The sequence below is a fragment of the Tyto alba genome, unplaced genomic scaffold (assembly GCF_018691265.1).
Source record: "Tyto alba isolate M040663 unplaced genomic scaffold, T.alba_DEE_v4.0 Super-Scaffold_23, whole genome shotgun sequence".
NCBI classification, from domain to species: Eukaryota; Metazoa; Chordata; class Aves; order Strigiformes; family Tytonidae; genus Tyto; species Tyto alba.
In genome coordinates this window covers 5,450,572-5,462,751 of record NW_024881297.1, presented here as the reverse complement: position 1 = coordinate 5,462,751, position 12,180 = coordinate 5,450,572, and the positions used below count along the sequence as shown (strand labels likewise).

Sequence of the window (12,180 nt, the reverse complement as noted above, 5' to 3'; positions counted from 1 at the left end):
TGTGTAATCATGCCATTTTTAGCCTTCTGACAAAGAACTCGGAGGCATCGTGCTGGTGTCCTAGGACAGTTAACTTCATACACCTGCGTTATCTTCATATATCCCGGCTCCCTGGATGCCACCTGCCTCCGGGCTTGACCAGCCCTGCTCTCTGCCTGCTCTGTGATTAAACTTGCCTGAAAGGCCACAGGTCCCTCACCAAAGGCCACCCAGTTGGCTGATGCACAAACCTCCTCCCTGCTTCCTTCCAGCAGCCAGACCTCCCCAGGGTCCCTAAATGCAGACCCCCTTCCCCAGCATGCCCCACTGCCCTCAGCACCCCAAAAAGGGGCGTAGGAAGGCCCCTCCTCCTTTTTTTTTTCCAGAAGGCTTTTTCTCTGTGTGCAACAAGATTTAAAGGCAATGTGAAGAGCTTTTATGTAAAATAACTACAAAAATCTGTTTAAGAGTCCAATTAGCGTTGTTGCTGTTGAAGCCAAGATGATAAATCCACTTGGATGAAACAGGAGCAGCTGACAGGATAGTTTATGTCAGAGACAGAGCTGCAAAGCTGGAGCCAGAGCCTTTCTTCTTTTGCTGGACTGTCGCAGCAATTTCCCCTCCTCAAGCCACAATACTGAGCATAGCCTTGTTCCCGTTGATTTCACAGGAGCAATACCTCCACCAGCACGGAAGACTGAGTGCTGCCAACAAGCAGGAAAGAGGAAGAGAAGTGTTTTGGTCTCGTGTCCTTTTTCCCAAGTAAATCCCTGCCTGCTGAAGCGTGAGGGAGGCTCCCCCTTGCCTCAGGAGCAGGACCGCAGGAGGCTCTGGGCTTCTGCTACAGGTTTTGGGCTTCTTGTCCTGTTCAGGGAGCAGTTGGTCGGTGCAACATGCCCTCTGCTCCGCTTGCAAAAGCAGTAGCCAGAAAAGCTTAAATGTAACCAACAGCTGTAAACAAATGTAAGCCAACACCAAAACCACTTTTAAAGTGCAAGAAATGTTAACACACTGAAAAAGTTACCTTTATTCCTTAAAAGTGTCTGAAGTTGTCGATAGGCTATTTTTAAATATATCAGAGATATTTACCTGTTTTTTAAATGCCTTCAGTCTCCTCCTGATAAGCGAACCTATTTAACTTCCTTGCAGAAGAGTGGCCAGAAAGGAACAGAAAGGGTTTGTCAGTCCCCACCACTTCGATTAGCTTGCATTAGGCTCTCTGCTGAGGTTGCTAGCAGGCTTCTGTCTGCCGTGGCACAGTCTCTTCATTCCAATAGCATAACTGCATTTTAATAATTACTGTAATATTAAAGCACCAGCCTCCCCCCCCCCCTGCAGTCTTCTGCGCCTGTTAGTACCCTTTAGCTGTGTGCTATGGGGCTGCTCCTGGCTGCCAGAAACCCCAAGTAAAATGTCACTGTTTCAGCAGCAGCCCTCAATGTGCAGTGTGGCAGCCCTCATGCCCCTTGAGAAATGGGGCGAGAGGGGGGAAAGCACCCTCAGCGCACTCTCATCCTCATCCACCCCAGGTAGGAGAGCGCAGCTTTCACCAGCCCCGGGGGGAGAAGACACCCAGGCTGCTTCCTCGGCCAAATTTCATCCAGACAGCTCTGAAACATGATAAATCCTCCTCCTTGGTGGGAACAGTGAGGGACGTCAGGAGAAACAGGGTTCAACCAGACCCACAGGCACGACGTGACTGTGGTGCTCATGCCCTGCAGGCAGGGCTGGCTCAGGGGAACACAACTGCCTGCAGCACCCCTCTTTCTTCGGGTGAGTCCCAAGGGCAATGTGCTCAAACTGTGGCCCTCCCGCCCTCGCCTCCCTCCCAGCAACCACAACAGAGCAAGCAGCACTTCCCGGCAGTTGCTATGGAAAACACTGGATGCTGCCGTTGCAGCTCAGTTCGGCATCAGTTTTTGCCCAGAAACACTCTGATCAAACCATTTTTTTGTCTTATAGGCAGCTTATCGACAAGATTTTTCCTTAAAATTTTAAAAATGCCTTTTCCCTCTGAGGGAAAGTAGTGGCAGCAAGGGACCAGCATATTTTCTCCCCTCTACCTGCCCAGGGAGCTCCAGGCACCCACACCGGGCTAAGGCTCAGGCTGGCACCCTCCTGCATGGATCCTTGCAAATATTTTCATTCAATTAGTTCATTTAGGTGGCCCCATACTTCACTGAGCATTAATTACACCTAATTCTTCCTGGCTGCTGAACGGCAGATAAGCAGCGTTATTTGAATTTTGCAAATTCACGGACAGGCCATCTCCCTGGCAATGCCCGAGGCACACAGCGCGCCCGTGGTTGGCTTGCACCGCCCTGCTGCCACTCAGACCCCACCAGCCACCCCAGAGGAGCCACAGGAGGTTTGTCTCAGCACCCAGTATGTGGAGCATGGCATACAAAGGAAGCACGCACACTGATTTTGCTCCGCTCCAACCCGCCGCCGATACCACGCTGGCCAAACCCTCCAACAAAAACATGCATAGCGGCTAATTTAGCCACACTGATTTCTCTCCTTCAGGGGAAGAAAATGAAAAAATGCACAGACAGCACACAGGCAAGAGATTACACAACCAGGTTATAAAATGAAGCACGATTATATTTTATTCCGGCATCCCCATCCATCCCCGCATGTGGAACACGCGCCCTTGTGCAAAAGCATTTCCTGCTGTGTGGAGAGGATGCGGCCAGTCGGGGGCTGCCCAGAAGGATGATGGGCAACGAACCACAATTTCAATGGAAATAGCCATTTTTGAACCAGATTTGGAGAAAAGGCTCAGCAGTGCCGCCTGCCCCAGTTATTGCTACTCGACACTAGCAGGGCTCAGGTCCGGAGGGGTTTTGCTAACGCGAGCCCACCTGGGCTCGTATTAAGGCTTGACCGGTGAGGTTCAATGCTACCATTTTCTGTACGTACACAACACAGCTAAATGCGGATTAAAAACTCCATACACACAACTACTCCACAGATAACACCACAATGGGGAAACAGTTTGACAGCTGGGGCCCATAGGGCAGCCTGGGTGGGAAAAAACACTTCCAAAGGTACAAGTAGCTATAACAGCATTTATTGCCACATCGCCACGCTTGCTGTAAAACAAAACCCTTCCCCCCCTCTCTGTAAGTATATTGTGCATGATAAAATAAATCAGCAGCGCAAACGGTTGGAAGAAACCAGTGAGCACCCGGGGGCCAAAGGCATCCCCATCCCCTGGGAGCAGGGGCACAGCCGGGCTCCCCTCGGCCATGCCCCCCTAGGGAGGGGTCTCAGCGCAGCCCCCTCCCCCTGTGAGCAGGAATGCCATGGGGACCGGGGCAGAGGTATTTTAAACACAGACATCGAAACCATACTTTGATGGACAGGAGGAGACTTGCTCCTCCAGCTGTCCACTGAAGAACAGGAGAGACCACCAGGAGCAGGGCTGCAAACCGCTGCCCTCCCCAAGCCTGCAACCCTTCAGCAAAAATATTTTCATCTATTATTGCCAACAAAGAGTTTTAAGACCCCCTTGCACCACAGATAAGGTGAATGAATTGGTTGGGCTTTGTCTTGTTGTTCTGTTGTGGAAGGGAAGAGCTGGTTTGTAAGAGAAGGGGAAAGGGGAGGCCTGGGTATACAGTGTTTGAGGTATGGTCAGAGGAAAAAAGTGCAGCAAAAAGGAAATGCAAAAAAAAAAAAAAAAAAAAAAAAAAGGAAGGAAGAAATCCACTTAATCGGTTGGCTCTGAACATATCTCTTATATGAAAATGATTGTCAAAAGAGTCACTAGTGAAAATAAGGTAAGAAAATATGTTCACCGTAGAGGTACTTTCTGCTTCGTTCAACAACAGAAAATTAACCCGAGGTCCATCAAGTGTTTTCTGTTCACCACAGGAATACTCTTTGGAAAACCCAAGTTACGTTGTCCCAGAGCACACCTCTGAGGATGCTGTCCGGCTGGTGGGGTGAAGAAAAGACCCCGAGCCCAACCCGGCTACCCCAGAGCTTCCCCACATCCACCTGGAGGGGGGGAGCTCAGGTCTCCCACAGCATCACCCCCAAACGCTGCCCAGGCGCCCGGTCTCTCCTGCGCCGGCATCCCTGCCATGGCACACTACCCAAAGCGAAACTTCAGCCGGTACTTGACGGGGCCGGGGTTTTTCCGAGGCAGGGATGGGGCGACCTTCGGTTTCGGTGGCGGCGGGGCCTTCTTTTCGGGCAGGGTGACGGTGAAGGCGAGCTCGGGAGGCTGGGGCTGCCAAAAACGGGGGAGGAAGTGAGTGGAGACATGCTGGGGCCGGGCGCGGGGGCTGCAGCCCCGCTTGGCTTTGCCCCTCTTGTTGAGCGCCACGTACCACTGTCGGCCCGAGCGCGGGCTGCGGTGGACGGCCGAGGCGTAGGTGTTGTAGCTGTTCTCCTGGAAGCGCTCCCGAAACTGGCAGTCTGCCGTGAACCGGGCCTGCGGGGACAGAGCCGGGGGCAGCGTTAGCAAAGGGCTGCTTTCACCCCTCCCCTGCCCCGTGACACTTTGCTGGGTTTTTAAGTCTCCCCAGACCAGGTCCAAAGGGGCAAACAGAAACATGGGGCACCTGGGAAACCCACTCTGAGGCTGCCGGGCACCCAGAAATTTGGAAAACCCTCGACAGAGATACTTTCAAGTAGCTGCTCGCCACCCAATTTTGGACCTGATGGAAAAAAAAAAAAAAAAAAAAAAAAAAAGAGGCTTTGCCTGCCCCAGCAGCACCCTTCCCTCCCGCCCCAGCTCTCTGCCCTTCCCTCTGACAGGAGGGAGGATGTGGCTCCGTACCCACCATGCTGCAGCCCTGCTGAGGACCCTGGGGTTGAGCCCCTGCTCCATCTCTGTTCCCACACTCACACCCCTCGTTTGGGCACTGACTCATCACTTAATAATCTGGAAAGGCAATTTGCATGCAGATTTTCATTGCTTCACTGAACATGGCTTTGATTGTATTGGATTTTTTTTTTTTCTTCTTCTTCTTCTTTGTCTTAAATTAACTCGGGGCATTTTGTCCCTTGATAACCTGCAGAAATTACTAGCAGCTCGAAAGCATCACTTCTCATAAACAGGGTAGCCACACTGGCTCCCAGATGGCCAGGGAAAAAGACTTCCCATTGCCCGAGAGCACAGGCTTGATGCTGACCATAACAGGTCCTCGCCGTAGTCAAGTGGGGCGAAGGAAAAAAAAAAAAACAAACAAAAAAAACCCTGCAGAAATACAAACATAGAGCCATAACGCCCCAGCTAATAACCCAGGGCCCTGGGACACCTGGCTGCAGCCTCCAGCAGCCCATCTGACACCCTTTGCCATGCTTTAATCTGACCGTGGGCAAGGTACTCAGTGCCCTGATGGCTTCTCCAGCCACGCCTAGGGCACTGCAGCCCAACGGCAAGGCAACGCTTCAAAACTATTGACATGATAGGGAGCCTGAGCTCTTTGAGCTTCAAAACCCCCAACAATGGAGAACAAGATAAAACCCCAAAGCAGTGCTTTATAACCCCGCAGAAAGCCCAACTGGCTGGGATGATTTTTAAACTCCTAATTTAACCAGAGAAGTTGAGTCCTACAATACAAGTGATAGAATCCCCAGCCTGCCATGCATTTTTTCCTCATAGCACTTTGAATTAAGTCTCCTTTTGCTGAATGCTTGAAAGAAATGTCACCTGGATGACTCATTTTTGCTTTCCCTGTCTTTTATACGTCCTCTATGCTGTATGCGCAAGTATTCACCTTACCAAAGCAAGGCTTTGCTGACCCCTCATTGCTCTCCGAAGCCCCGACACATGCAGCTGTGCTTGGGCGAAGCACCCCCCACATCGGCCTCCGCACAGGGAGGTTTTAGGATTGACCAAGGCACCAATGCACACCTGAAAGGGTGCTCAGGGCACAAGGTGCTGAAACAGGCCCTGCGGTTCCCAGGGGGATCTGGGCAAATGGCAAGAGCAGGCTTTTTTGGTGTAGGAGATGAAGCTGGCTGCCCTGCCCCGGGCATCGAGGCTGGTCACGTCTGAGGATCCAATATCAAAATTGGCTCCAGCGGGCTTTGCAAGCCCTGCTGTGAAGTGGAGAAGGTGCTCGTGCTCCTGCTCATACATATCCCTGTACAGACGGGTAAGCTCACGGCTGCTATGCTCGTGGGGAAGCCAAACCAGCATTATCAATCTGGCCCAGCATTTCTGGGGCAATGCCACCCCGCAAAGGGAGGCAGCAGTAAGAGGGCTGCCCAGCTCCCCGTCTGGAGCATCACAGGAAAACTTCCTGCTTAAAGTGGGTTTGGGGGAACTGTTCCCTGAGAGTCAGTGTAGCATCCCCTCCAAAGTGGGATTTGGGGAAGTGTGAGGGCTCCCCAGCCCTGGGCACAGAGCGATGCCGTAGGCTGCTCCCACCAGCGGTACGGGGAAGAAGGAAACCCGCAGCCAGCACATGCGGAGGGAAGCCCTCGCCCCCAGTCAGCAAACTGCCCTGCAAAACACATCAGCTGCTGCTTCGCCATCACTCTGACAGGCTTCCCCACGTCTCAGCCTCCCAGATCAGCAACCACACCGTTTCAACCAGGGAAAAGGCATTTTTTCCAGCACAGGGCAGGCGGCTCAGCCACGGCACGCTGGCTGGCCGTCAGATTTGCTCTGCAGCAGCTCCAGAGGCAATCACAAAGAGCAGTCCCAAAGTCAATTAAATTTCAAAATTCAATTCAATGGAGATTTTTCCCAGTGAGGACTGCGGTGTTCGGTCAACTCAGAACAACTCCTGAAAAAGGAGAATTACCTGAGATCCCTACAGGCAAACCTCTCCTCTGGGGTTCATGCTGGCCCCTGCTGAGACAGACCAAACCTTCTCCTGCCCATTCAATGCTAAAAATGTACAAACAGAAGACTGAGGATTTATCAACGAGGAAAAAGCCATCTGTGCACGCAACTGATAATTGCTGGGATTACTGTTATTTTCTGAAGCTGGTGCCTCTAAAAATTAACCAATTGGTAATTTAATTAAGTTGCTATCAAAAAGAAAAAAAAAAAAAAAAAAGGAAGAGGGCTGCTGTAAAGCACTGAGCTGGGATAAAGCCGGGCCCTGAGCGCCGGTTTCGAAGGAGCCTGAATCCCTGCAGGAATGACTTTTATCTGCAGTTCAGCACAAAGTCACCGGCGTGACTCCCATATCAAAGCTCTGCCCTGAGTGACGGGCGCAGGACGCGCTTTGTACTGTTCAAAACTCATTAGGCCATGAAATAACTTTATCCTGCCAAGGCAGGAAAGAACAACAGATGCCGGGTTTGCATTATCGGCGTTATTTAGCCCAGCAATCTTTAGACATTTGGGTCAAGTTTCTACAAATTCATGCCTTTCATCCGAGCAGGGCATCGTGTGTCCTCACCCCCCGCTCTGACCCACCTAATTGAGGTCCCTCTCTGGCACTGCCCTTTGTTGCTGACAATTAACCATACACCGACGAGGTTTGATTTAATTTCTGCCTGCACCAGGGCATAAATCAAGGCTTCAGCTCAAATAAGGGGCCCATTGTACACCACGAGGGCGGGGAGGCTCTGGAGGGTCTGGGGATCACGCTCCGCCTGCTCCCTTCTCCTCTCCATCCTTTACCTTGCAACTGCTCTCCTCCTGCTCTACCCGTCTCCCGCCCCGTCTCCTTCCCTCATGTTTTCCTCCATACAACCATTCCCTCTTTTCCCTAGACACCGTTCCTGCTCCTATTTTGTTTCCTAAAACAAGCGACCATGTGCTCCCCCTTTAAGCATCATTAGGTTTCAGGAGCAACACTCCAGTAAGACTCAAGAGAGAGAGAGAAGCGAGTTCATAAATCTCACTTGAAGGCAATCGGTGGGCTCAGGCAGCGTAAGCACATCAGTAACATCCACTTCACAACCCTGAGGTGTGGCTCGTAACTGTGGGGCAGGCCAATTGTCTTTTCCCTCTTCCAGGCTATCAGCCCTGAACAGGCTCCCTGGAACAAACATCCGAGATGCTGCCTTAAAAATGCCCTTCTTTGGGGGTTGCTTTTATACACACACCTTTAAAAAGATGACGATTTTTGTGTAAGCACAGTACTTATTACATTTATTTAAATGATCTCTAGAATAAACAGAAAAAAAATAGGAAGCAGCATCTTGAAGTTGAAAAAAGAACTGAAATGAACTTATAGGATTCCTTCAATGCCAAAAGCCTGGAAAAAGCAGAATTAGACCTGCAGAACCCCAACCTTCAGAACCAAGAGTTACTGGGATATTTCCACTCTAGCTGCAACTCTCCCACATGGGCTGGACTTCATCTGCCTGAAACCCTGCTTTCACCGGGGGACATCTCTCTCCCGTGGGTGAACCCAGACAAAAGTCCAGGGCCACAGCCCCTTCCCCGTGCGCGCACGGGCGCAGGCGGGCTGCCGGCGCCATGCATGCCGCTCTCTGGCAGACATTTGGCTAAAACCGTCTGCGTGATCTGCTGCAGAAGTTGCTAAAAATAAACCAGCAATGCTCAAAGAACAAGTCCTTTTGATGCAAATACCCAACTGCCAAAGAAAAAAAAAAAAAAAAAAAAAAAAAAAAAAAGCAGCACTTTCCGCGGTTAAATGCAGTAAGTAGGGATATGGGCTTTGGGGTTTTGGGCTCCACCTGTCCCCTATCTGTCTGTGTGGTGCCGATGCCACCCAGCGTGGAGCCCCCCCCGGCAGCCAAAGGGGCTTGACACACCGGGGACCTGCCCGGGAGCATCGCTGCCGCGTGCATGTGAAGGTGTCACAAGGCCTTTAATAAACAATACATACTGATAAGCAGGGGGTTTACTTACACTTGCATGGAGTTTTCCTTTTTTTGACATCGCTAAAAATTTGTTGCTGAAAACTCCTCGTATTCCTACAATCCCCTGAGACACAGCAAATATTTCCAAAATACCTAGGATGACAGAAATCCCAAAATAAATCACAGTTCTTTTCACATCAGTGTGACAAAAAAAAAAAAAAAGAAAAAAAAAAAATCACTCTCATAGGTTTGCAATTCCTCTCCACACAACACTGCTCCTCAGCTGCCTGGCTCCACGCATTGCTCCTGCTCTGTTCAGGGACCTGCATCGACTCCAGGATGGCAGTTTTGTTCTGTGTGTTTGCTTTTTTTTTAAAAAAGCTGCATATTTTGGAAGACAATTTCTGACTCTGCTGCGACAGAGCAAGTTTACCCCTGGGGAAATCCCTCACAAGGGTGGGAAAAGCCCCTTGTGCCTATAGCCAGCCTGCTGAGATCAGCCTTGCCCATCCTCCTCCCATACACACTGGACTCTGGACATAAAGGTGTCACACACACCATTTGGGGCTAGAAGTACCAATAATGGTTTCTTAGGCCCCTTCTTGCAGCAGGACTCAGGGAGCAGGGCACTACACAACCCAGCCATGAGAAAACAAGACGTTTTCCCCTCACATGGGTGTTTTCTGAGCGGGATTGGGCTCTGGCCCCCAGAGGGGTGTGCATGACCTATAACTCATCTTACAGAAGAGCTTCAACCTCCGAGCATCGTTCAGCAAGAGCACCAACACCTTTCGCTTCCCCCCACAGCATGGTGTCCCCCCAGGCAGAGGAAGGGTGGCAGCAGGGGTCAGGCGTCCTCCCGACGCCCCCACCAGCCGGGGTGAGCCAGGGTAAGCACCACATCCCCAATGTGCCCTTCCCACCCCAGGAGAAAAAAAAAAAAAAAACAAACAGCATTGCTATCCCCAGCTTCAGCCCTGGCATGGCCCCGGGGGGGGTTTTGGTGGCCCCAGCCCCAGAGGAAGGAGCCCGCATCTCGCCTGGCCCCAGCGAAAGTCCGCGCGGATTAACGTGCCAAGAGCAAACATGAAGCCACCGTTAAATCCCCGAGGCCGGGGGATCGGATCACCACTTCCCATGTTTATTTTAAGGAGGAAGCGCAGCTCACGGAAGCACCCAGGTCCCGACACCGAGGGCTTTGGGGGAGGGGCACTTTAGGGGTCTGGTGGGCTGCCCCCACTCACCCCACATGCCCCAGTGGTAATGGCTGCCAAGAAGCATGGGGTTGTGCAGCCCCCCCTCGCCAGCACGCTCCTTGTCCTCGAGGGCACCCCAAAACCTGCTGGCCTTTGGGGGAGGGGGGGGGGGCCATGTTGGCTGGGAGTCATATTCCTGGTTCTTGGGGTGCCCCCCCTGGGTCAAGCCCACTTTCCCAGGGATCAAAGCTGGGGTTTCCCTGCCAAAAGTCAACTTTTTCCCCCAGGGGCACAGCTCCTAGAGGCAATATCCCAGCACGGCCCTCCGCACCCCCCGTGACTGGCACGTGCCCCCAGCTGGGGCTGGCTCTGCTCCAAAGTGTGGAGCTGGTGCCACAGTCGCATTTCCGGGGAGAAAATCTCAGATTAAAGAGGAAGGAACTTCAGATAATCAAAGCCCCTGCCAGACATCCGTGGCATCAAACGCTGCGCGTGTCTCACAGGGGACAAGCCCCTCTGCCATGCCGCTGCAGGAGAGGGTTCAGCAGGGGCACTGCACAGGCAGCCCCTCCAAACTCACGTCTCACAAAACAGCCCCGGCGTAGATGCTCATTTTTCCCACCCATCCCTTTTGCAGCTCCCTACCCCCCTCTTGGCCAGGTACCCCCAGCGCTCCTTGAAGCCCCAGACAGGATTTCTGGCCTCCGGGCACCCCTGCCTGCAGGCTGCCCTCCTTCACGGGGCCACAGCACAGACCATGGCCCAAATTATTTGGTCCAGGGCAGACGTGGCCGCTGCCCCGTGAGCACGCCCAACAGCTGAAGCCATCCGTGCTGCCAGGGTCACCTCAGGCCCAAGCCCTCAGGCTCTTTAAGTGATTTTTCATCCCCGCTTGCCATTTCATTCCCTCTAACAGGATATCACGGCAACTCCGACCCAAAGGATAAGCCATGAGTTAGCACAGCTTTCTCTCAAGGGAACGTCAGCCTCAGTCCTATTTTTAAACTGAATATATCCTATCGCTGTGCTGGAAGGATGAGAATGCAGAGGGAAGGATGGAAAAGTTACATGAGAAAAGGATAGAAAAGGGGCACGAGGGAGAGCCCAGTACAGCATCCTCCACCCCGGCACCCCAGCAAGGTGCTGTGGTGGGACCACAAACCTCACGCCTTCACATCGATCCCCACAGACTTGCTTCCTCAAAGCGACTGAACCCCGCAGGGCAGCACTTCCCAAAGTGAGCAGGGCAGAGCTCGCCCCGCTCCGTGGAGCAATGTCCCCCCTGAGCCCCAGGGCACAGCACCCCCAGCACCCTCCGGCCACAGCCTCCCGGGGCAGGCAGCACCCCAAATTCACCTTTCCCGAGGCTGCTCAGGCTGCACCTCACCCCAGGTGAAGGCAGCAGGGAACAAGGGGCTCCGTCACCCCAGAGAAGACACCCCCAGGGATGGGGGATGCCGCAGCCCCAGGGGGAGCGCCCCGCTGCCCCCACCCGAGCTGTGGCACAACCAGACGCCCCCCCCCATCCCCCCGCCCACCCCCCCAGGCACTCACTGAGCGGGCTTGCATCGTGGGCGCCGTCCACCCGGCCGTCGGGGTGCAGCTGGAGGTGGAAGCCGATGCCCACCCGGCAGTACAGCCGGCCCCGCCGCCGCCCGGGGCGGCTCCGCGGGAAGCGGCTCGGCCCCGCCGCCGAGGAGGAGGAGGAGGAGGAGGAGGAGGAGGACAAGGAAGAGGAGGAAGAGGAAGGCGCGGGGGCGTTGCGGCCCGCCGGCCCCGGCTGCGCCCCGCCGGGCACCTGCTCTCGCCGGCCGCGGGCGGGCAAGGCGAGGAGGAGGAGGAGGAGGAAGAGGAAGGACGGGCTCATGCTGCCGGCGGGAGGGAGGGCGCCGCGCCGCATCCCGCTTCACCGCGGAGCCCCGGCCGGGGGGGACCGGGACGCGACGCCCCTCCCCGCCACCGCCGCCGCCACCGGGGTATTTATAAGCGGGCGGCGGCCCCGCACCTGTGCCCGGCCCCGGGCACCCCCCGCACGGCCCCGGCTGCGCCGCCCTCCGCAGCAGATGCTGGGGCTCGGGGGGCGCATAAATCTGGGGAATTAACTTGTCCGCCCCTCCGAGACGGAGGCGCTGGGGCTGCGCCTCGGGTTACCGCTGAGAAATACCTTGTCAGCGGCTTCACCCACGGCCGGGCAACGGGGCTCGGCGGAACCCTCGGGAAGGGGAAGGGATTGGGTTGCAGCCCCCCAGGCCGG

The 12,180-nt window shown here is 54.1% G+C and overlaps 1 protein-coding gene across 1 annotated transcript; it reads right to left on the bottom strand.

The window, feature by feature from the left end:
- Positions 1-2,616: 2,616 nt before the first annotated feature.
- Positions 2,617-11,817, bottom strand: FGF5 (fibroblast growth factor 5). Its single transcript, XM_042796953.1, has 3 exons — positions 11,481-11,817; positions 8,780-8,883; positions 2,617-4,423 (listed from the first exon to the last, which is right to left on the bottom strand). Exons 1-3 carry the CDS (start codon positions 11,791-11,793, stop codon positions 4,079-4,081), a joined length of 762 nt encoding a protein of 253 aa, XP_042652887.1. The 5' UTR covers positions 11,794-11,817; the 3' UTR covers positions 2,617-4,078.
- Positions 11,818-12,180: the final 363 nt, after the last annotated feature.

Excerpts from the sequence above, each read along its gene's own strand:
- FGF5 (XM_042796953.1), bottom strand. The coding sequence starts at position 11,793 with ATGAGCCCGTCCTTCCTCTTCCTCCTCCTCCTCCTCCTCGCCTTGCCC. Across the intron at positions 8,884-11,480 it reads CCACGATGCAAGCCCGCTCA|GTATTTTGGAAATATTTGCT; the intron begins GTGAGTGCCTGG and ends CTGTCATCCTAG. Across the intron at positions 4,424-8,779 it reads AAGGAAAACTCCATGCAAGT|GCCCGGTTCACGGCAGACTG; the intron begins GTAAGTAAACCC and ends CTGTCCCCGCAG.